This window comes from Coturnix japonica, chromosome 4 (assembly GCF_001577835.2).
Source record: "Coturnix japonica isolate 7356 chromosome 4, Coturnix japonica 2.1, whole genome shotgun sequence".
NCBI lineage: Eukaryota > Metazoa > Chordata > Aves > Galliformes > Phasianidae > Coturnix > Coturnix japonica.
The window spans coordinates 45106331-45127396 of record NC_029519.1 but is presented as its reverse complement, the minus strand read 5'-3'; the positions used below and the strand labels follow the sequence as shown (position 1 = coordinate 45127396).

The window sequence follows — 21066 nt, the reverse complement described above, 5'->3', positions numbered from 1 at the left end:
TCTTCTGTGGTCGTTACTGAAAGCTCTGAATTAGCAGAAAAGAGTGACTCTGGAATTTTAGCATAGGAAAGGGAACACCTACAGCTGGCGTAGCATTTCCTAAGAGCTGTGGAAAAAGGGTAATAGAAGTCAGTGGAGGAGTTTAGGTGTCCTCAGTTATGTCACATTTAATTTTAATTGCCTTTGGACAAAAGGCATTTCCTCTTCTAGCTCACAACTTAGAGACTCTGCAAAGGGCTTTTGCTGACTCAAAAATATGACAATTCTTATTTTCCATCCTTTATGCTTACCTTCTTGTGCCTCGTTGGCTATTCTTGTTCTTAACAAAAATAACTTATTTTTTATTGCACTCGCAAGAAGGAATTTAGGATTTCTGCTGTAAGATGTACAAAGCAGTTTCTGAATTGTGCAGTGAATGCAGAATTTGATCACTGGAACTGTGGTCTCTGGCATTGTACAGCCTGCTTTAAGAAGGGGGGGGGCGGTGCTGGAGGGGGATAAGAAAAGCTGTGAAGAGTGTCTGTGAGGTAAAAGGAGGAATATCAATCTGTGAATGAATTCTCATCACTGAAGCTTAGGGAGTCGTAGAGACCACAGAATTGTTTGAATTGGAATGAACCCTTAAAAGTCATCTGGCCCAACTTCCCTGCAGTGGACAGGGACACCTACAGCTACATCAGGTTGCTCAGAGCCCTGTCCAGCCAGACCTTGAGTGTCTCTAGAGATGGAGCATCTACCACCTTTTTGGGCAATCTGTGCCAGTGCTTCTCTACCTTTTTTCTTATATCCAGTCTAAATCCTCCCCTCTTTTAGTTTGAAACTATTTCCTATTTTCCTATCACAACAGGCTATCATAAAGAGTCTGTTATTTTTTTCCTTGTAACCTCTCTTTAGATATTGAAAAGCTTCTTTCAGGCCTTCCCAGAGCCTTCCCTTCTCCAGGCTGAGCAGCCCCAGCACTCTCTGGAGGCACTCCCAACAGGTCCACGTCTCTCCTGTACTGCGGACTCCACATCTGGACACAGTACTCCAAGTGAGGCCTCACTGACACAGAGTAGAGGGGCACGATCACCTTGTTTGGCCTACTGGCCACTCTTCTTTTGATGCAGCTCAGGATTTGGGTGGTTTTCTGGGCTGTGAGGGCACATAAGTAGCTCATGTTCAGCTTGCCATCTACCAGTACCCCCAAGTCCTTTTTGACAAGGCTGTGCTGCATTCTCACTCACAAGCCTGAGATTGTACGGACACTAGAGGTTTCCACAACCCAGGTGCAAAGTCTTGGCTTTGTTGAACCTCATCAGTTTCACTTGGGTCCACTGCTTGAGCCTGTTTAGGTCTCTCCTGATGGCATACCATTCCTTGGGTGTGTCAATCACACTACACAGCTTGATGTCATCTGCAGACTTGCTTAGGGTGCGCTCAGTCACACTGTTGATGTCATGTGAGAATCAAAGTTTATGCTTTTACTTATTTGGGATCTACGACCCAGGAGCTCTGTTTCCTGTTCTTGGCATGATGTCTAATTACATAAAGCTCTATGCTCATTTTTTTATTTTATTTTTTTTTAGAACCTGAACTTGTAAGTGTATGGTGAAAAAGCCTATTAAGAAGCACAGTGATTAGTAATGGGGGGACATGAATGAAGTTTTCAGATCAACAAAAGTTATAAGGAACTTTTCGCTTCCCTGACATATAGTAGCTATCTGTTTGTTGAGTAGGTGTATGTCGGTTCACAGAATGGCTTGGATTGGATGGGACCTCAAAGCTCACCCAGTTCCAACCCCCTGCCACGTGCCTCCAGCTAGATGAGGTTGCTCATGGCCCCATCCAAACTGGATGTCATCTATGTGTTACATTAAGATATTTATAGTGCAAGAACTTAAATGTAATTCTGTCTTCTGTTAGTGCTATGCGTTATTTTTCAGTCAGCCCCCTCAGTAACTGGAATAAAAGCAAGCCGGAGGAAAAAAAACAGTTGTATGAAGCCCTTAGGAATGTTTTCCTACCAAATTTATTAGTTGAACTTGCAAGTCTCGTAAAACAAGCAGCCGCTGCTTCCAGGAAAAGGGTATTAGCTACTGAGCTTTTTATCTACGTATGAATTTTCAGTTCGAGTGCGATTCACCTTGAGAATGGGTAAAATTTTTCATTTAATTATGTTTATTTAAGGAATTCTCAGTGGCACTTAGTGGTACCATCTGAGCTACTCAACCCTGGAGGCCTTTAAATTGAAAGGATCAGTAATATCACTCTAATAGTGCTTTAGCCAGTTCTCTCAGGAAAAGAACTAGGGAATAATTCTGTCCTGAGTGTCTTTTTAACTGTCACGTAGGTAATAAGACTTCAGAGTTGGTGCATTTCTTAGCAGTGTTTTGGCCTGGAGCATGACCTGACCTGGGAATGCGTCTCCTTCTCCTTTTACAGGATGGAAATCAGACACCGAATATCCTGATTACTCCCAGGTTGCAAGGGTCTTGCAGAAAAGATGAACTTGGTTTTACAGTGGTGTACAGTTACCTTAAGGCATGCGTGTGTCATGATGAAGGGCTGAATGTGATAAGCAGAAAACCTTTCTCTGAGCAAAAGTCATGCTTTTCTCATCAGTGTCTAATAGTATCAGAGAGTGGAGAGGGAAAATAATTATTCTCTAGGGCTAAGAATGCTATTTTCAGAAGATCCAGGTAACTAACTACACAGAAAGATAGAAAGTTGCCTTTGGCCTTTATTTATTTATTTCCTAAGTGTTGCATTTGCATAGGTGAATTCAGAACCTAGTGGGTTCTGCTGTTTGGTTGGTGCTGAGCAATGGGTGCTCACCTGGGGCTGTGCTGAGCTGCATGCAGCCAGCCTGTGGGCCATGAGTTGGACGTACCTGCTTTGGGCAGTGTGATCAATAATGGTTGTTTTTCTATAGTTACGACTTTTGCGTATTGCAGGAAGATGCGAGATTTAGATGGAAATCTGTAGCATAGGAAAAAGACAGCTAATCTGTTAATTCTGAATTCCATTATTCAAGTTCTGCAGAGGAAAGGCAATAGTGAGTTAACGGGTAAGAGGATTTATTAGATTTTTCCCTCCTGTAGAGGGAAGACCTGTTGCTTGTGCTACTGTCAGTGATGTGATATCCACTGGATTCTTGTCTTTTCTGTTTTTGGGGGGGGGCTTCAGAAATTAGCATCTAAATTGCAGCTATATACCAAACTTGTCACTTGATTTTCAGTATCTTTGTGGAGACCTTGCCATGGGAGCAAACGATTCTGTTTAAGGCGTGTGACAGTGTTGGCGTTTCTTAGAGGAGAGTTAGAAAGGTTGCTGCCTCTTCTTTGGCTGTCAAGCAAACCTAAACCCCAGGGAACTCCCCAGATAAATATAAATGAATATTTCAGGGTTTGCTCTGCCAGCTTTATGAAAACAGAGTCATGAAAGACCTGCTTCTTGACAAATTTGGCACAAGGAGGATATTTTGCATGCGCCTAATGTGCATCCCAGCATCTGTGGTGTGTGTTTATTTGATGTGCATATCTGGGCACAGCTTGTTGTGTTCATGCTCCTTGGCATGCTCTGGGTGCTTTTCCTGTAGCTGAAATGTGTTTCCCATCTCATTATCTCTGTTTTGTTATAGCTTGTATAACATGATGATCTATAAATACACTTCTTTCTAACGTGCCCTCTCTGTGTTCATGTAATAATAGTACAAAGCATGTTTATGAGAACAGTTGATGTGATAAGAATACTGAAGGCCTTGCTGTGAGATACCCAGGTGAAGATCTGTAAGTTAGTGTACAGTAATGAGAGCGTTTGGTCATGTCTTCTATCCAGACTAACCGCCTAGCAGATAATTTAGCGCATATTGATGCAGTGACTTTGTCCCTCGCCATTATAAAAACATTCACAGGTTGTTACTATTCTTCAGCCAAACACATCAGCGGGGTGGTTTAGAGCGACTCTAGCAGGAATCTTAAACTGGGAATACCAGCGGTGGAGATGAGAGGCAAAGGGGTACAACATGCATTGCATTTGACATAGGTCTGCAGGCGCAGTAGTTCTGTGATGTATATCATGTTGGGTTCAGCTGGAGCATTCTGTGCATGAATGTAGTCCATTACAGTCAGGCCAGTGGCTGGCTGCATCTTTGCATTACTGTTTCTTCTAGGGACACACGCTTCTGTAGTTCTGAATCTGTACTTAAGGTTTTGTTCTGTACTCTTGTTCTAATTTCAGTTTGTTTTGGGTTGTTTCTCTTGGCAGAAGTACCAAAAAGCAGACCGAGACCGTATGGGTTAGTGATTCCAATTAGTACCAATGCAGACGGAAGCTATATCTCCAATATACTCTCTGCAAGCCATCAAAGAAGATCAACACGGGAGGTATCCCAGAGCCCCAAACAGCTGTATTTTAACGTCACTGCATTTGGAAGGGAATTCCATCTCCGGCTGAAACCCAACACTCGTTTAGTGGCTCCTGAGGCAGTTGTGGAGTGGTACGAAGACTCTGTGGAAACTGGAAATGGAAATGATGCTGGTAACTCAAGTCAGACTAGAACTGCAGAGAGGTTGTGGAAAAGAGAGCCCCTGTGGACCAACTGCGCTTACGTGGGTGACATAACTGACATCCCTGGAGCTTCTGTTGCTATTAGCAATTGTGATGGTCTGGTAAGGCTTATTTAATGTCATTAATGACTGGTGTTTTGTCACTTTGTTCTCAGCTTTTGTTGCTTTTCACTGTACAGTACTAATGAATGATCTCACATAGAGAATCTTAGAAAAACTCAGTATACGTTTATGCATAGTCCTTCGATTTAATCCAGGATAATTCCTCTCAGTTTGATAAACAAAGTCCTTAATGTGAGACAGAGGGGAATGAAAAAGGCTATTTGTTGGCTTTCCTTGTTACTTTCCTGAGGTGGTGTTACAAATGGGAAAATTAATAGTTCAGTTACTTCAACACTTAAATGAATGAGCCTAGAATTTGGCATGGAAATTTTCACTCTTTGCTTTTTGGGCATCAAATTTTCAGGGTGCCCTGTAGTACAAAAATGGCAAAAAAAAAAAATTAAAATCTAAAGGATACATTAAGGAAGTGGGCATTTTTTTCTTTTTTTGATGTGTAGTTCTATGTTCTATTTTATCTGAAGCTCTCATGTGAGAGTTGACTGATTCACATCTATAAATGATCTCAAAACTGTGCCAGTCTGGTTGCTGTGTTAGTTAAAATGTGTGATATTTCATTGTGGCTTCAACAGTTGCAGTGACTGGCCTGGTACACAAATCCCATATTGAAAGACTGGAATATATTGAGTACACATACCATTCGTTAATTCAATCATGCGGTAAAGAAAGCTAACAATACTTACCTTGTGCTCTATAAGTAGCAGGAGCAGTGGTGGAACATGGCTGCAACATCCAGGAAGATTAATGTAGTGGTTACTCTACTGCTATTCAGGGGAGGAATCATATGAACCAGTTTGCAACAAGAATCCCTTCTTGGAAATAGGTTTCCCTCTTCCTGTCACATGCCAGAGATGTTAATGATTTGATTCCATTTTGTGATAAGTGCTGGCTAGCAAACCTCCCAGCTTCTGCAGCACGTAATTTATTTCAGGTAAAGCAGTCGCTGTGTGACTATCTGCATAAGTGTCTGAAACTCCTCATTCAGTGCGTAGGACTGTGCACAACCAGAACTCCCTGACTTTCCTTTCTAAAAGAAGGAAAACACTGGTGATGTTTATGTCTTAGGTTATCAACCTCTGTCAGTTTTTCTTCTTTTTTTCCTTCTGTTTTTTTAGTGGGATCTGTTGACTGTGTGCTGTGTTCACAGAGATCATGCAGACATCTCCCTGGGTAGGCAGAGCCTTGGATGTTACTTTGACAGTGAATTAGACTGTTAGGCTCAGAGCCGTGTTTTATCAGTAATCCTGAATGAAGTTCTTGCGTTAAGTGCCAGAACACTTTAAGACAGTAAATTGGATTAAATGGAATTAGATTAAGGGGTACAGCAATATCAGCAGGAATCGCCATGTGGCTGACAAGCTTCTTGTGTTGTGTTTTCAGTTACTGAAATGAAGTAGTTTCTGTGTTCTCAAACCTCTGCATGTAGAAGAAGAAGCCAGCAGGTACCAGCAAGATCCTAAAGAACAGGAGGCTTCTGAGTTTTACATCATATTGCCGCTGTTTTCTCACAGCACCAAGGAGAAGCCCCTTAGGTGCTTTCCTCAGTCTTAGGGGCTGAACTAGAGGTAAATGTGCTTTTTGCTTAAGGAGAAGAGTGGGTAAATGCTCCTGAAGTCACTGTTGTCTCTGTTCATCTCAATGCAAGCTGTCCTGTGCAGTCTTTGAGGGGCTTCTTTAAGCCCCTGAGCCGCCTACCACGTGGCAGGATTGGAAGGCACCATCAGAGCACATGTGTGGTGTGAAGGGGTGAACTGGCTGACCCTCCTGCCAGCAGCAGATCTTAGTGGACGTTCTGGCCCCTGTGCTGCATTTTGCACTGCTGCTGAGGCACTCACAGACTGGCAAGGAGTTACAGCAACAGCTTTACTGCTCCCTGCTTTGTGCAGCTGTAATGACAACAGCTTGTGCTGAAAGGCAGCTTTTTGGAGCAATTCAGCTTGCTTACTTCACCTAGCTGTTGTAGTAGTCTGTGGGAGCTCTAAACAAATGAGAAAAGTGTGAAATAAATAATCTTGAAGATTGATGACATTTCAGTTGTTCTTCTCTCCCAGCAGCTCTTGGATTAGCAGAAGTTAGCATTGCTGCCTTCTCTGCTGCTGTACTGTGCTTCTCACAACCAAGCTACAATACTTGATCCTCAGTGTATTCTAAATATGTGAAGGGTGAGATGATATGGCTTAACAAAAACTGGAACAACAGCGAGAAATTCTAGGGTCATGTGTCTATTCAAAAGGCTTATTTTTGACTTCAAAGAAATATATGCACTTGTCAGTGTAGTTTCCTCAGGTTCTTACCTTCTGGGAAAAAGAAAAAGGAATCACTATGGTTACAATTCAATTGCTGTATAGCTTATAAAGTAAGCTTGATATGATCAATAACAGCAAAAAAAACCCACAACACTTGGCTTCCACTGGTTGGCAAAAGACCTCAAAAAGTTTGTGTGAGGAGATTTTAGCTGTGACTCCTACGTCACCTGCTGTTAGGTGAGCCAAGTTATATATTGCATTAACCTTTACTTCATAATAGTATTCCATATTGTTCAGTGTTTGCTTTCAGTGTTTGGATGTATGAGGTTATGAGGAACATGATGGTGCTGAATTTTGATTACTTCATTGTAAGTATACAAAATTATTGACATTTACACTAGTAGAGCAAGATTTTGTTCATGGGCTCTTCCTGAATCTGAGCTTACGTTTTAAAAAACAAAATACTTAAATACTTTTGTTATGAAACAGTTTACATATCTACTTTTGCTGGAATAGCCATCTGCGTGCCATAAGTTTTGCAAATTCCTATCTTCCCATCTGTTTAATATCCCTTGAAAATAACAGTTTGCTACAAAGATCCCATGCGTGTGCATGCACTTGTCGTTGCAAAAGAACACTTAATTTGTCATGGAGAAGCTGCCTGTTGTTTTCATTCCTGTGCTTAAATAATAATAAAAAAATAGCTTCAGTGAGTAACTGACAAATGTTAAGAGATGTGTCAGCTTATGATAATAATAAAATAAACCCGGGTTCATATTTTCCATATGTAAAACTCAGGATGAGTAGATTTGTAAAGTTAATTCTAACTTGGGCATTGTAAGGCCATGCTGCATTTCAGAAAGCTGGGGTTTCCTTGGGTTTCTGTGCTGTATTTCTCTAGTTACTTTGATCCCAATGGCAGTATTTCTTGTCAAAATAATTATAGTTTGTCAAATACTTGACAGCGTTACAGCAAAACTTGTAACTGAGTTGCAGTCGTCAAGCAAAATCATCCTCTGAGTCTGGATAGCACATGGGGAGGCCCTCACTTGTCTCTCATTTCAGGAGGTGTGGTTTGTAGCTCACTGCTGAATTTAGTCTTCTATAGCTGATATTTACTGTAATTAATACTGGCTTTATCTCTTCTGTACGTAAATATTAGTGTGGCTCGCTCTGCCATGGCAGCTGTGTGGAGTTAAGTTGATGCTGGTGCAGTGCAGTGTTGTTGATCCAGGACTGGGAAGGGATGAGTGCTGATGAGAGGAAAACCTGATGCTTTTTCTAGAAAGTTATCATTGTGTCGTGCTTTCATTCGTGAGCTGAAAATAACAGCATCCTTTGGCTCTGTGGGCTTCGGAAACTGAAGCCTGTAATCTCTTATCAGAGAAGGGTAGAAGGAGAAAAGCTCTCAGTGACTTTCATTTGCAGGTGATGAAATCAGTTTACAGACAACAGCCTAGATTTAAGTCCACTTTGCCTTTTCTTTATTTGGTTTTGGTTTAGTAACTGTTCAGAAGTAGAATATGTGGCAGGGTTGGAGGATCATATCGTATGAGCATGATGAGATCAGGAAGGAGGCTCAGTTTAACCAGGTGGTGCTTGCAAAGTCCGTGATCTTCCTTCACACACTCACAATTCTCCAGTTTTCATTCCCACTTCTTGTTTTGCTTCCTTTCTGTGTTTCCTTCTTGCTGGTGCCTGTACAGCAACATTTCACCTCAGCGTTCTTCAGCTGTTGATCTCATTAGGCATAGACTGACCAAAGGGAGTCAGCGTTACAAAGGGTTAGGGCAAGCATTCCTGCCTGACTTGCACCAGCCCCTTCCCTATTTAGATCTGAGTAGCAATTCCCTTCTGTTCTCCTCACAGAGGTTATGCAAGCAAACAATAACAAAAGGCCTTATGTTATAGAATCATTGAATGTTCCAAGTTGGAGGGGACCTGTGAAGATCACCAAGTTTAGCTTGTCAGGTGGTGTTAATGGTGCCTTCTCTTTTGGGTAACTGGGAACAAGTTTTGTGCCTCAATGTACTAAATGAAATGTTTTGTCTAATTCATATGCCTAACCAAGGCAGCTGAAGTTATTCTACTTCCAAGTGCATGTACAAGGGGCAGTATGTTAGTTCCTCACTTCTGTGGTTAAGTTTCCTGTTCCAAGATGCTATAGTAGGTTTAATGGTTTTGAGGAGTTTACTGTTCAGAAATTACTAAAGCCTATCTGGCTTTGCAGTTTTGTTGCTAAGAGAGTGGATGTATGTTTCTAGAGCAGCATATGGCTGGGAAAGCTGGGAAAACAATTACATGTTAAAGGTGGAGGAAGTCAGTCAATTCAAAGCAGAGCTCATAAGGAGGCATTTTTCAAAGATTGCCTGTGCCTTGCGCAGTGCTTTTCCTGCTTTGAAGACACAGAAAATGACTCACTTCAAGCAAACATTGCAGGTGTTTCAGGCTGTCAATAAAGAGAACACAGCAAACTTTACACTGGGAAATAACAAGGTAGAAGCTTTTGAATGAATCTCTGCTTTTGTTGTAAATAATTACTTTCTGTATTGTAAAAAGGGAAAAAATACTTTCTCATGTAGCTTTCTTCCTTTTGCAACAAAACCCAAACAGATGTTGGTATGTGATGCATTAGACTGTACTTACTGTGTCTCTGTAGGCATATGTCTCCTTGTTTGAGTTGTGATCTGTTTTATGGAATGCAAGAATGTGTGGATGTTGCCTTGCGTTTCATATCAGAGCATTAGGTGTTCTACCTTTAAATGCAAGCGCCAACCCCAATATGTTGTGTTTTCCATCTTTGACTTTAGCTGCCAAGAAAAACGTGACTTACTTTCCCCAACAGCCACTATCTTCAAGTTCAGTGCTGCAGGCACTCATCTGGAAGAATGACTGTTTGCAAATGAGAGCCCTTCAGGAGGCTGCTTGGCTTTTCACATGCAGCTGTTGAACCAGCAGAATCCTCAAAGCCAGGAAGGCTGTCAAGAATCTATCAGTATTTGTGACAGATGATTGCTCACTTGTTTATTTTCATTTCTTTCTTCTAAGGATATCAAGACATGAAGAAACTTGTGTATGTCTTTGAAGCCATTACAGACAGCGCTGTTATGCACATTTATGTTCAGCTGTTGGTATTTGGGGCCGTTTCGGCATATCCTGAGAGTTTTTTTTGTGATTATCTGACATTGCAGTTTCTTAGTACAGATCTCTTAAAAGCAGGGACTTTTCAAATGTTTGTCTGACTCTGTGTCTTAACTTCATGATAGAAGCTAATAAGAGTTGCCTACTCTCAGTGGTTTGAGCATTCTTTTCATTACTGGCTGCAGAGCCCTTGAAGTGTTGAAATGGAAGGATGTGCAGAGATGTGCGCAGTTACTTTCCCTTGTGCAAATATGCTTGAGAAAGCCAGACTAGAGAAACTTGCATGAAGATTTAAGCTCTGATTCAAAAAGACCCTTAAAAATATGCTTAATTTAACAACATTCCTTAAGTGTGTACCTGCATCTAAACAGTTTTGAGGTGCCTTGATTAGTTTCAGATGCTTCTTATTACCCATTGTTCCACCAAGTCTTGAATAAAGGCAGGTTTCGTGTTCACGTACTGGCACTAATGCGTTGTTTCAGCATGATTTCACCCATGCTGGGGAGGTTACATTACTAAATGATGAAATAGCTTTCTAGGAGCTGGTGATCCTTTGCTCTCAGTTTTTAGTATTTTGGAGATGAACAGCTGGATTTCTGCTGAGCCTGTAGCATATGGGAATCTCTTCTAAAGATGAGTGTCACCAGGGATCCATCGTCAAGCGGGGCTATGTGTGCTGGGTGTGGGCTGCAGGAAGGGGACGGAAGCATCTTGGCTTGTCAGTGGCCTCAGCAAATGTAGTGTGAGCCAGCTGTGATGGGCAGAGGTGTGGGTGTTCTCAGGGAGTATGAAACTTGTCCTGAGGCTGGAAATGGGGCTGTGGCCCCATGAGCTCTCCCCCAGGTTGAGAATGGCGTGGGAAGCAGTGCACTTCCGCAGGCCGGGCTGTGGCTGAGCAGACATCTGTAATCTGGCACATTCTGGGAGCGCAGAGAAGGCAGCTGTGGAGATATACGGGCATACTGACCGTGTGCTGCTCAGTGCAGATGGTAGCAGTATCTCAGACTGATTTAACATTTTTGTATTTGCGCTACCTCCCGTGTTGCACGCTTCCCACAGTAATTATATCCTTGCAGTGAACTCCCTTGGCCTGCCATGCCTGTTCTTACCACTTGCATTTCACTGTTCTTGGCAGCCCTGCAGACTTATTAACTGGGCTTGATATGTTGCAGCTGCCTTTCTGAACTGATGGGCCTGGCCTGGGAACCTCGGTCAGTCTTCCTGACTCAACAGAGCATGCCGCTGGGTCAGTCGCCTTTGATTGCTATTAGTCTGGGCTTGGAGTTCATCCCTGTCACCGCTCTGGTACATAGCACTTCCCAGAGGCCGATGGAGACTTCTCAGGCATGGTAGCCCACAGTAAAGGGGATTTCTCTGCGTTCAGAAGCTTGGAAAAATGCAGTGTCATCATGTTAGTTATTCAAGATTTCCAGCTCCTTACGTAAGATGTTAAGAGTTGGGAGAAGCAAAATGTCAATACAGTGTAAAATGATTTAATATGGAAGATGCTTTTATGTTTCTAGTTTGGTTCTTTGTGAGTTTGTCCCTCAAGGGAAGCTACTGCTTCATTCTCAGTGTGTAATGTAGTCAGTTTATGCCAGTGTTTGCTCAAGCTCCATTTATTGCTTGCTTGATTTTATAACTTATTACAGTGGGGCCGGATTTGGGCTCACAACAGATTTGCCTCTGCTTCAGAAGAAACCTGACTCTTAGCAGTTATGTGTCATTCTCTCCTCCTCTGTTACATCTGTCCCATTCTTGCTTAGAACAAATTCCCCTTGCCTGTGCAAGAACTTCCTTTTTTTTTTTTTTGTCCTTCCAAAGCTCAGACCTAAACTCATTTTTTGTGAAACTTCCTCTGCTGCAGTAGAGCACCAAAGGATTTGTGCCCGTATTGTCCTGAGAAGACAGATACCTGCGGGAGATGGATGGGCCACTTGGAGACCTTTGCAAAAAGTGACATAACTAGCTGAGGAGAAGGAGCACCTCACATCTGCTCCCAAGTCCCAGCTCTGCTCTTAACCCTCTCTGTCTCCCCTCCCTGTTCTTTAGGACTGTCAGCTCAGCCCATTCCCAAAGTAAAATGAAACCCAAGTGAAATGAAAGCTCTTTTTTCAGAAATGTGGGGTGAATCTCTTTGCTTCAGCAAATAGTTTTGGAAACTGCTGTTGTTCATCCTGACTTTCTGCCTACCCTCTTGAGGATGATGAACTGGGGAAACCTCCATGCTTCATGCTTACTGTTTGTAGTAAAAAGGACTGTGCTCAGAGTTTCCACTTAGTTATATGGTTCATGTTTTTGAGGCTGATTCACCCATTAAATCCTCTTCTGAAATGATAATTTTCCTATGGGTTGCAGTTCTGTCTCCGTGCTGTTCCAAGGATTGCGTGGTCATAGGAAAAAGTGAATAGACATGCAGTAGTATTACTATGGACTTAATGTAGATCGAGTTAGGCCAGGATGTAAGGAGCTGCACAAATATCTTTCATAGCATGGAAATGTACGATCAGTTTGAATAATAGGTTTTCCAAATGGAAAAAGGTGTCGTGCGTTTTAAAATGGAGTACAGCAATGAAAGGCCTTATGGTCTCATTGATGTGGAGAGAACCCACTAGCAAGAACTGTTTTTCTTCTCTGTGGAGAGATGCAGAGTCAACCCTGTGAGGAAAAAGGAAGAACTGGGACTGTGGGCTGATTAAGATGAAAAGACAGAAACTAAACTAACAACTAGAATGAAATACATCAAATATCCCTATGCCATGGTGCCTGTCTGCCCAACTGAGGATGAAGAGAGCAGCTCCTACCACAACAAAGAGCGGAAGGACTTTGCAAGTCACGAATCTCTTGGATTTGGAGTATGAACAAAGAGCTGAAAACACATTTCTTATGAGAAACTGGATCATAAATAAGTTTGTTTCCCTCTCCTGCAGCTTTCACTAAGTATTATTTCTCAGGAGAAGGTGAGAGAAAAGAACTAGGACCATTAGCAGATTTAAGTGTTTGGAGTCTACCTTTCAAGTAACTCAGTGTTTTCCCTCATTGCTTTGGCTGCAGTAATTCACTGCTCCAAACTGGGACAAATGCTGGTTCTTCTAGAACCCAAAGTGGGGCCTGTGTGCCTTGCTGCTGTCATATGGGCACTGGAATTAGTCTGGGCACCTGTACTTGATGCTGCAGTTTTTTTTTTGTGTATTTTTCAAGAGTCTTGACAGGCTCCTATACAAACTGTCCAAAGATTAAACGCTTTAAGTTCCTTCTTCAAGCCATGGTGTGAGTGATGCTTGATCAGGAAATGGGGAAAAACCTTCTAAGCTTGCTTAAGAACAGCCAACTTTAAAAAGATGTCTGTTTTAACAGTGTTGAAGCTTATTTTCAATTGAGAAAAGAGCATTTTTGTACTTAAGAGCACGTCCGTTTGAAAAGGAATGTGTTTATGACATTTTCCATGTTTTTAGCCAGGTAACGTATGTATGAACACATGACTTAATGCTGTGTATTTTTGGCTTTGGTGCAGTCCATTTAGCCGCTCAGTCAAATTCATGATAACGCTACTCAGTAATATTTGTGTGTGCGTCTGCCTTAATTCTAGTGGATTGTCCCAGCTTCTGATGGGTTGATTAAAATCACTTTCTGTGTTAACAAAGCCCAGGATTTTGGCACATGTTTCTTACACTTCAATGAAAGTGATGCATTGCCACCAGTCTATTTCATAGATCTCTGTTGTAGGAGAGAACTTCACATCTGTTGCTTTGTTGGAAAAGGTCCTATTTCCTTTCCCATAGTTTGATGCTTTAACTGTCATATAATTCCTTCCCCACTCAATTGGGGGTTGGACTCGATAATCTCTAGAGGTCCCTTCCAATCCCTACAATTCTGTGATTCTGTGATTCAATTCTTTAGCTTATTCCAGTAAGGCTGTGGTGTCTGCTTTATGCCCTGCGCTTACCTTCTGGTTCTGTACATGATGTTGGAGGGTCAGTGTGTGCGCTCATGCTTGCATACAAACATAGAGAAAAAGCTCGTGTTTCTCAAGGGATGTAGCAGTTAAAGTAGAAAATCACCTTTATTAGCAAGTAGTTTATTTTTGAATATTTTGGTGTGGCATATTTTGAGGAAAGGAAATCTGTCTAAAATATATTTTAATTCCACGTGTACTGAAGGTGTTGAGTGCGTGTGTTTCAGAGCAGAATGACTGTGTTCTTATCTCTTGGCTTAATCTTCATTCCCCTGATAGAGTGTCTTGCAGAGACGAGAAAGCAGTTAAGGTATGAAAGGGATGCTTGTTTATGACTATGAATATGTGAAAATAAACATCTCCCGTGCATAATTTGGTCAGTTTTGCATCTATGTTCCAAGAGTGTCCCTACAGAACATTCATGGTTTTACAGCCCTTCTTGAGCTAAACTTGAAGGAAAATAAATTTTGCTATACTGCTCCTTCGCTCTTACATTTAGAGTGTGCATACTGCAGCATTTTTGAGATATGAGGGCTGTGCAGAGGGAAAAGAGAAGGTTACTCCTGTTTTTGCATACTTAAAAATTTTCTCCCTTCAGTTCACCCTCAGAACAGTACTGAATCTGCTCTTGTGTCCATGTTTTCCCAGGCTGTGCAGAGCCCAGGAGGAGCAGGTGCAGGTGCTGAGCATTTCCCATTAGAAGCAGCGTGATGTGTTGTATTGTAGGATGCATTCCTGGGTAGATAGTTATGCCTAGCTTATACCATGCCACCTTCTGCTTTCTGTGATGGAGAGCAGGACCACAAGGACAGATCCTCCTGCTGCGGGGAGACTATAGTCAAATGACCTATGTGCAGTGAGAAGCTTTGCATGCAGGAGTGTGCTGCTGTCATCTGAGGCACCACCATTAGGAACTGCTGCTACTTTGGTTGTATAAGCAAGGTCAAACTGAGGGTGTCTGTGCCTTCGTGTTTTGTGTGCAATTCAGGGTATAGACAAAAAGTTTGAGGCAAGGATACTACGTGTGCATGTTCTCAGATGCTGTTGTATGCATGTAACATAGTACCTTCCTGGAAATAGTTCTGCCTTATGAATGCCTTTCAACCCGCCCTGTACTTTGGGGGTTGGTTTGTCCTGATGATGACTTTCTGGAGGTTCTGGGTTTTGGGATCTACTTGGTCACCTGTGATACTTCCATCCTGTGGGGTGTAAATAATTAATTGGTGCAACAGTCTAGTTCTGGAGCAGTTGTCCTCAAATAACAGAAATGACCGACAAAGTACTTTTGGAACAGAATTGATAGTGAAGTTTAACAAATATCTAAAATAGGTCAAAACAATAATTTTGTCTTTAGGTTTGCCTTAGGGCAGAAATGATCTGATGGCTTCTATATTGTTTTCAGAGTTTGATACAGAGGTCTGAGGACCAGGATGCTCTGAGGTTTGTCCCATTCTTCTGAGGGCACTGGACTGAAGAAATGAACTCAAAAGTAAATTAGCCTTGGGAATATCTTGACGTGTTGGCCTGTTGCCTTCAAACTGTTCCTTCTCTGGAACTCGTTTCTTCAGTCCCAGGCGAAACTCAGAGCATTAGCAGGGATGGAAACTGTTCTTATGGGACATATATAGAGATGGCATATATGCCATCAGCCCATTGCTTCCCTTCACTTCCATCTATCTCAGAAAGAGCAGGGCAAGTGGAACTCGGGATTGAGTGCATTTAAAGCACAGTGGTGTACAAGGTATTCATGTGCTTTTTCCTAGGCAGGCTGAAAGGGTATTCTCCTCCTGGGAGTTCCTTCTACAGATGGATCCTTGCAGAATGAAATTAGATTGGACTGAATAAGGGAATAGTTTCCAGCAGACTACTCTTCATGCTACCAAAGTTTTGAGGTGTTTTGCCCAACCCAGCTGTTTCTGTCTGTCTTTCTTTTGCAAGAATATGTTTTTCTTTCCATAAGCAACTGTGTCAAGTACAACTTCATCTAGGGAAAGAGCTTTTTCATTGGAATACCTTCCCAAAGCATTACGGAATGATTCTGTATCAGTAGGATTATTTCCATCCTTGTATTGCACAAGGAGTTAGGTGCACCAGCATTGCATAGATGGAGAGTGGCACTAAGAAAGTAAGAAATTAGAGACTAAGACAGCATATGAAACACATGTTGGGGGTCTGGGAAAAAATAAAGGGAAACGGACACAGAAAAACATTTGTGAATACATAGGGCTATCTTTGTCACACTGCATCAGTCCCTTTCATTTATATTCATAACTGCTATTGCTACCTTTTCTCTTTTCAAAACCTACAACAAATCCACGTAAATTGTAATAAATATCTTTCAAAAAGCTTTGAGGAAATTGTTGAGCCCCTGCTCTGCTGTGGCTGACCTTAAAAAGAATTGCGAGCCCTCATTATCTGTTGGCACCTCAGAAGGGGGACAACCCTATTTCCTGAAGCATGATTCCATTTAGCAAATGCTTAGGAGCTTAGCAGAGCAAATGTCTTTTTCACATGGTGAAGGATCGCTCAATCTCAACTGTTATTGGTACCAGCAATTTTGTAATAACTGAGGCAGAAACAAGATTTCCTTGGTTGTTAGCAGAGAGAGCCCTTATGGTAGGCAAAATCTCTTCCAAATTTCACAAGATCAGTTTTGCAGTTGTTTTTTTCACCTGACTGAAGGCCTGCAATAGACTCTGGCAGGGCCAGTAAGCTTTTTTTCTACCAGAATGGGGAATTTTGATGCATAAGTACCTCATGCTGAAAGCTAACCTCCTGGCCTGTGTTAGGTTGGATGTTAGGGGGAAGTTCTTTACTAGGAGAGCGGTGAGGTCCTGGAACAGGCTGCCCAGGGATGCTGTGGATGCCCCATTCTTGGAGGTTTTCAAGACCAGGTTGGACGGGGCCCTGGGCAACCTGATCTAGTAAATGTGTATGTTTGGTGGCCCTGCTAGGCAGAGGGGTTGGAACTTCATGATCCTTGAGGTCCCTTCCAACCCAGGTCATTCTGTGATCTGTGGTCCTGGCTGCACTCAGGAACCAGAGGGTAAGCGTTTCTTCTCTGATGACACTGGGATGGGAGGTATTTCCCTGTTGCTGGATCCAGGAGGAAGGCTTTCTTTCATTATCTTGTGACTGCCATATCAGGTACTTGTGTAGGTTTTGGAGGAAATCATTTTCCATAGGTCTTTTGCAGTTTTCTCTCTTGAGCTATGGCCATTCAAGAAAGGTTAAGGTGGTTTAGTTGGATTTTTTGTTTTATGTTGTTTTTTTCTTTTTGGAATGTGCTCACAGGAAGCATCTGTCTGACACTTTTTGAAGACTGAAAAAAAGTTCTGATATTTTTCTTAAAACAAGTTCTCTATTCTGCTTTCAAGAGAGTGGCAGCAGGATTTTAAATCATTGAAAGCAAGGATGAAAGTGAAATCACTCTCTTCTGTTTCACTGTCCTGCATAATTCCTCATCCTTCAATTAAGGAGCGATGACTGCTGCCCACACCGTTACTGCCGTGTCTTTTACGCGGTGCTTCTACTACTCATTTTTTCTTAAGCTTTCTGTATGTCTTTGGCTGGAGCAGCAGCAATGAACATGATGTCCTGCCTGAAAGTGTGTTTGAAGAAAATGAAAATAACACCGTTTTATGATACCAAAGGAAAAAACAAAAAAGAAGGCAGGTTGGAAACTAGAAAAACAGCCTTGACTGGAATCCACAGAAAAGCATAATTGTTTAGCTGACTTTAAAGAATATTTCATCTGAACATAGAAAGTTGAAATTCCAGAAGACCTGTATGTAATGGACTGGCAGACCTCTGTCTGAATGAAGAGTTCATCACAAGCAAATGGTTGCATGGTCTGTAGCTGTACCAGTTGATGCAGCTCTTATCAAGGCCATGGGAGGTGCAGAAGGACCACAGGGAGTGTGTGTGCTGAGGTGCAAGGAGGGAAGGAGCTGCTGGCCTTCTTTTGAAAGGATTCAAAGCATCAGGTGGTATATGGTTGCCCAGAGAAGGTATGGATACCTCATCCCACCCCGGAAGGTGCCCAAGGCCTGAATGGGGCCCTGGGTCCCCCTGATCCAGTGGGTGGCAACCAGCCCATGGCAGGATATTGGAACCGGGTGGGCTTTTAAGTTCAAGCCATTTTATGGTTCTGATATATGGACCTGCTGTGTGTAAGTGCAATCAGTGCTCCTCATATTGTCCTATATCATAAGACTCAGAGCTGAAGCTGTAACTAGTTGAGCAGACAGAAGTCTGCTTTGAAGCAGAAAAATGGGAATTTATATATTACCCGTATTTGCATCTTCTCTGCTGATTTTTAGTAGTAACTTCTATTTAAAAGTATGCAGACCTACTCAAAAGCCAACAAGGAGTAATAGCCAGTACTATTGCATTTGGCAGTGTGTGCATCCTCTATGCACATCTGGCATGTGGAAGATATGCTCATGTTTGGGGAGGTGGAGACACATCAGAGGGTGAATCTGAGCACAGTTAAATGATAGTGTTCTTAGTGAAGGTAGTTAAAAATGGCCCGAAGCAAATCTCTGTTGACTGGGAGCTGCTCTGGATATCTTATTTTGTAGCTGTTTCTGAATCACACCCTCCAGCCTTGCATATGTATTTTTACAAACCAGTGTTTTTAGGGCAGTTTGACAAATAATTTCCTTTCTGGATTTTTGCTTTTTGTTACCAAAGTAACATATGCTGCTTAAACTTTTTTATTCCTGGAGACTCGCAACTAACAGTTTATAAAATAGCCCAAGCTTATTAAAATTAGAAAGAACAACCCTTTTTTATAGTTTCAGTAATAAAAACCAGATTGTGTAACTTCTGTGGATGCTTGATAACATATATAGTCCAAATGAATTGGGCGCTCATATGCATTCTGCCTTTACATATCGTATGTAGTAAAGTATGTGTCTCAGTAAAAGCAAGTAAATAGATACTGAAATAGTCAATGTTCTCAAAACTTAATCCTTGTAACCTCTCTCAAAGCTCTTACTGACTGTAGTGTTTGTGCTGAATTTGAAACCGCATTTTGTAGCGTAGAGATACAGAAGCCATATTCAGTAATGCCTTTTTTCATGTTCCTTGTTTATTCAGCACCGTACTTATTTGTATCTGGAATTTGACCTCAGAGCCAAATGGTCTGAGGTTTGCAAAGGAGCGAGAAACAAGACAGGTTAGAAGGTCTCGTGCAGCATTACTGAAATAAAAGGAAATAGCAGAAGGGAGTCAAGTTAGGCTTGTCTGCTGTAGGAACTGACCATCTGCATGCAAGTTCTTCCCTTATTCGGTGGGTCCAACAGAAGTTCTAATCATTGCTCTCTGATCCATGCTCTGAAAGAGTTATGGAAATAAGTTAGTCCCTTTGACCTCCTGACCTCATACTTCATCATGGATTTCTTGAAATGATAGATAAAGTTAAGGCACTGTTGTTGTTATTAATGGGCTAAAATATTTATTTCAGTTAGATTTATAACTCATACTTAGTTCATCCTTAGTTTTCATAGGCTGCTTTTGCATCTTGGTTGATAAATAAAATTGACTATTTTTTTTCTAAGCAGTAGCAGTGAAGCAATAAATTAACTTTCTAGCTCCATGCAGATCACATTGTCATTTGCTTTTCTTGTTTATTACCTGAGTAAATTGCTAATGTTAAAACTGCATTTCCTTTGAGGGATTTTCACGTGGTTTTACCAAAAAAATATAGATCCAGTTGAAAAGAACGAGCCTGTTGGAAATATTACTCGCTTTGGCAGTTCAGTACTTTGAAATGGTGCATCCTAGCTTCTGAATGGAATAAAATACATCAGTTTTGTGTTTCTTTTCTCTGGCATTAAAAAACAAACAAAAAAAGCCACCAAAACCTGACAGTTTTCTGCTATCTTGGAAAGCGTTTTATGTAGGGAATGTCTGTGTTACCTGCATTGATAGCTTTGCCAGTAGCATTAAGACCTGTATAGCAAAGGACCTCTGAGTACAGCACTTTTTGACTGTGGTGAAAGCCCAAGTGCCTTGCAAAGCTCATTTATTTGCTCTTTGCAATATAAATTAGCAAACCCTGGAAGCTGATACTTGTGGAAATGAAAACCATAAAGATTGAGCCAAGCTGTCCAGTGTCTGTCCTGTTTCTCAGGAGCATGCAAGTAATCACATTTGGTTATTTTCAGTCTAGTCTAGAGCTGTGTAATTATTATTCTGTGTTTGTGAAATTGATCTGTAGAAGAAGCTCCATAGGCAGAGAAAGTAGAGGCAACAGTGCAGAAAGTAGCATCCTGGAAAGCCTCAGTGTGAGCCTGCTAACTTCTAAAATCAGTGAAGATGGTGGATATAAACCCATCAGCTTCAACTTAATAAATGCAGTGTGGAAGAGTCAGAAGGAGTCTAAAAGATGACTCAAATTGTCCTTCTGGTAGGTGCCATGTGGGAGGTACTGTCTCATGGATTTGAGCATTAGGTACCTAATGCCCTAGAAGATGGTAGAGGTGTTGTCAGTGTTGGAGTACTTCAGATGGCTTTGTCTTCTGCAGTGCCGAATGCCGTCATATGATGTGTGCTACATAACTTGGGATTCCTGATTGCTGCTAATGTGTTAATGCACACGAATGTCAGTGATGAGGGGATACATTCAGATTGCTGCGGTGCTGAAATGTAGGCGTGCACTCAGTGTCAGGACAACCATGAAGCTTTTCGAAGAGAATTCAGTGGTGCTTCAGGGGGCCTTGGGGTCTCTCTCCCCAGGGAGTCTGCATTGCAGTTCAGCCTTAAAAGAGGAGGCAGGGATTCCTTACCTTTCTTTCTTCACTCTTATTTCTCCTGAGCCTCCCTAGACAGAGCCATCAGGCATAGTTTTGGTGCATGGCTGTGGTGGTACATACACCTCTGGCTGCTTTCAGAGAAGTGAATTTCACTGCTGCATATATCTTCGCCGTAATGTAGCCACTAGCACAGAGCCATATTCACCACAAAGATAGAACTCGTACTCAGTAAGTATTTCCATGGAGATATGCTGGGCTCAGTGAGACTCCTGCCTGCATTGACCGTGTTCCAC

General features: G+C 41.9%; 1 protein-coding gene across 4 annotated transcripts in view; it reads left to right on the top strand.

Moving 5' to 3' along the window:
• Positions 1-21066, top strand: part of ADAMTS3 (ADAM metallopeptidase with thrombospondin type 1 motif 3) — a 125596-nt gene that overhangs the window by 16940 nt on the left and 87590 nt on the right. For 3 of the 4 annotated variants that reach the window (XM_015861760.2, XM_015861759.2, XM_015861762.2), the window contains one exon: positions 4249-4652. In XM_015861760.2, the coding sequence (XP_015717246.1) occupies positions 4249-4652 (404 nt within the window). Of the gene's footprint in view, positions 1-4248; positions 4653-6050; positions 6236-21066 lie in introns of those variants that run through there. The other variant, XM_015861764.1, reaches the window with a different exon arrangement.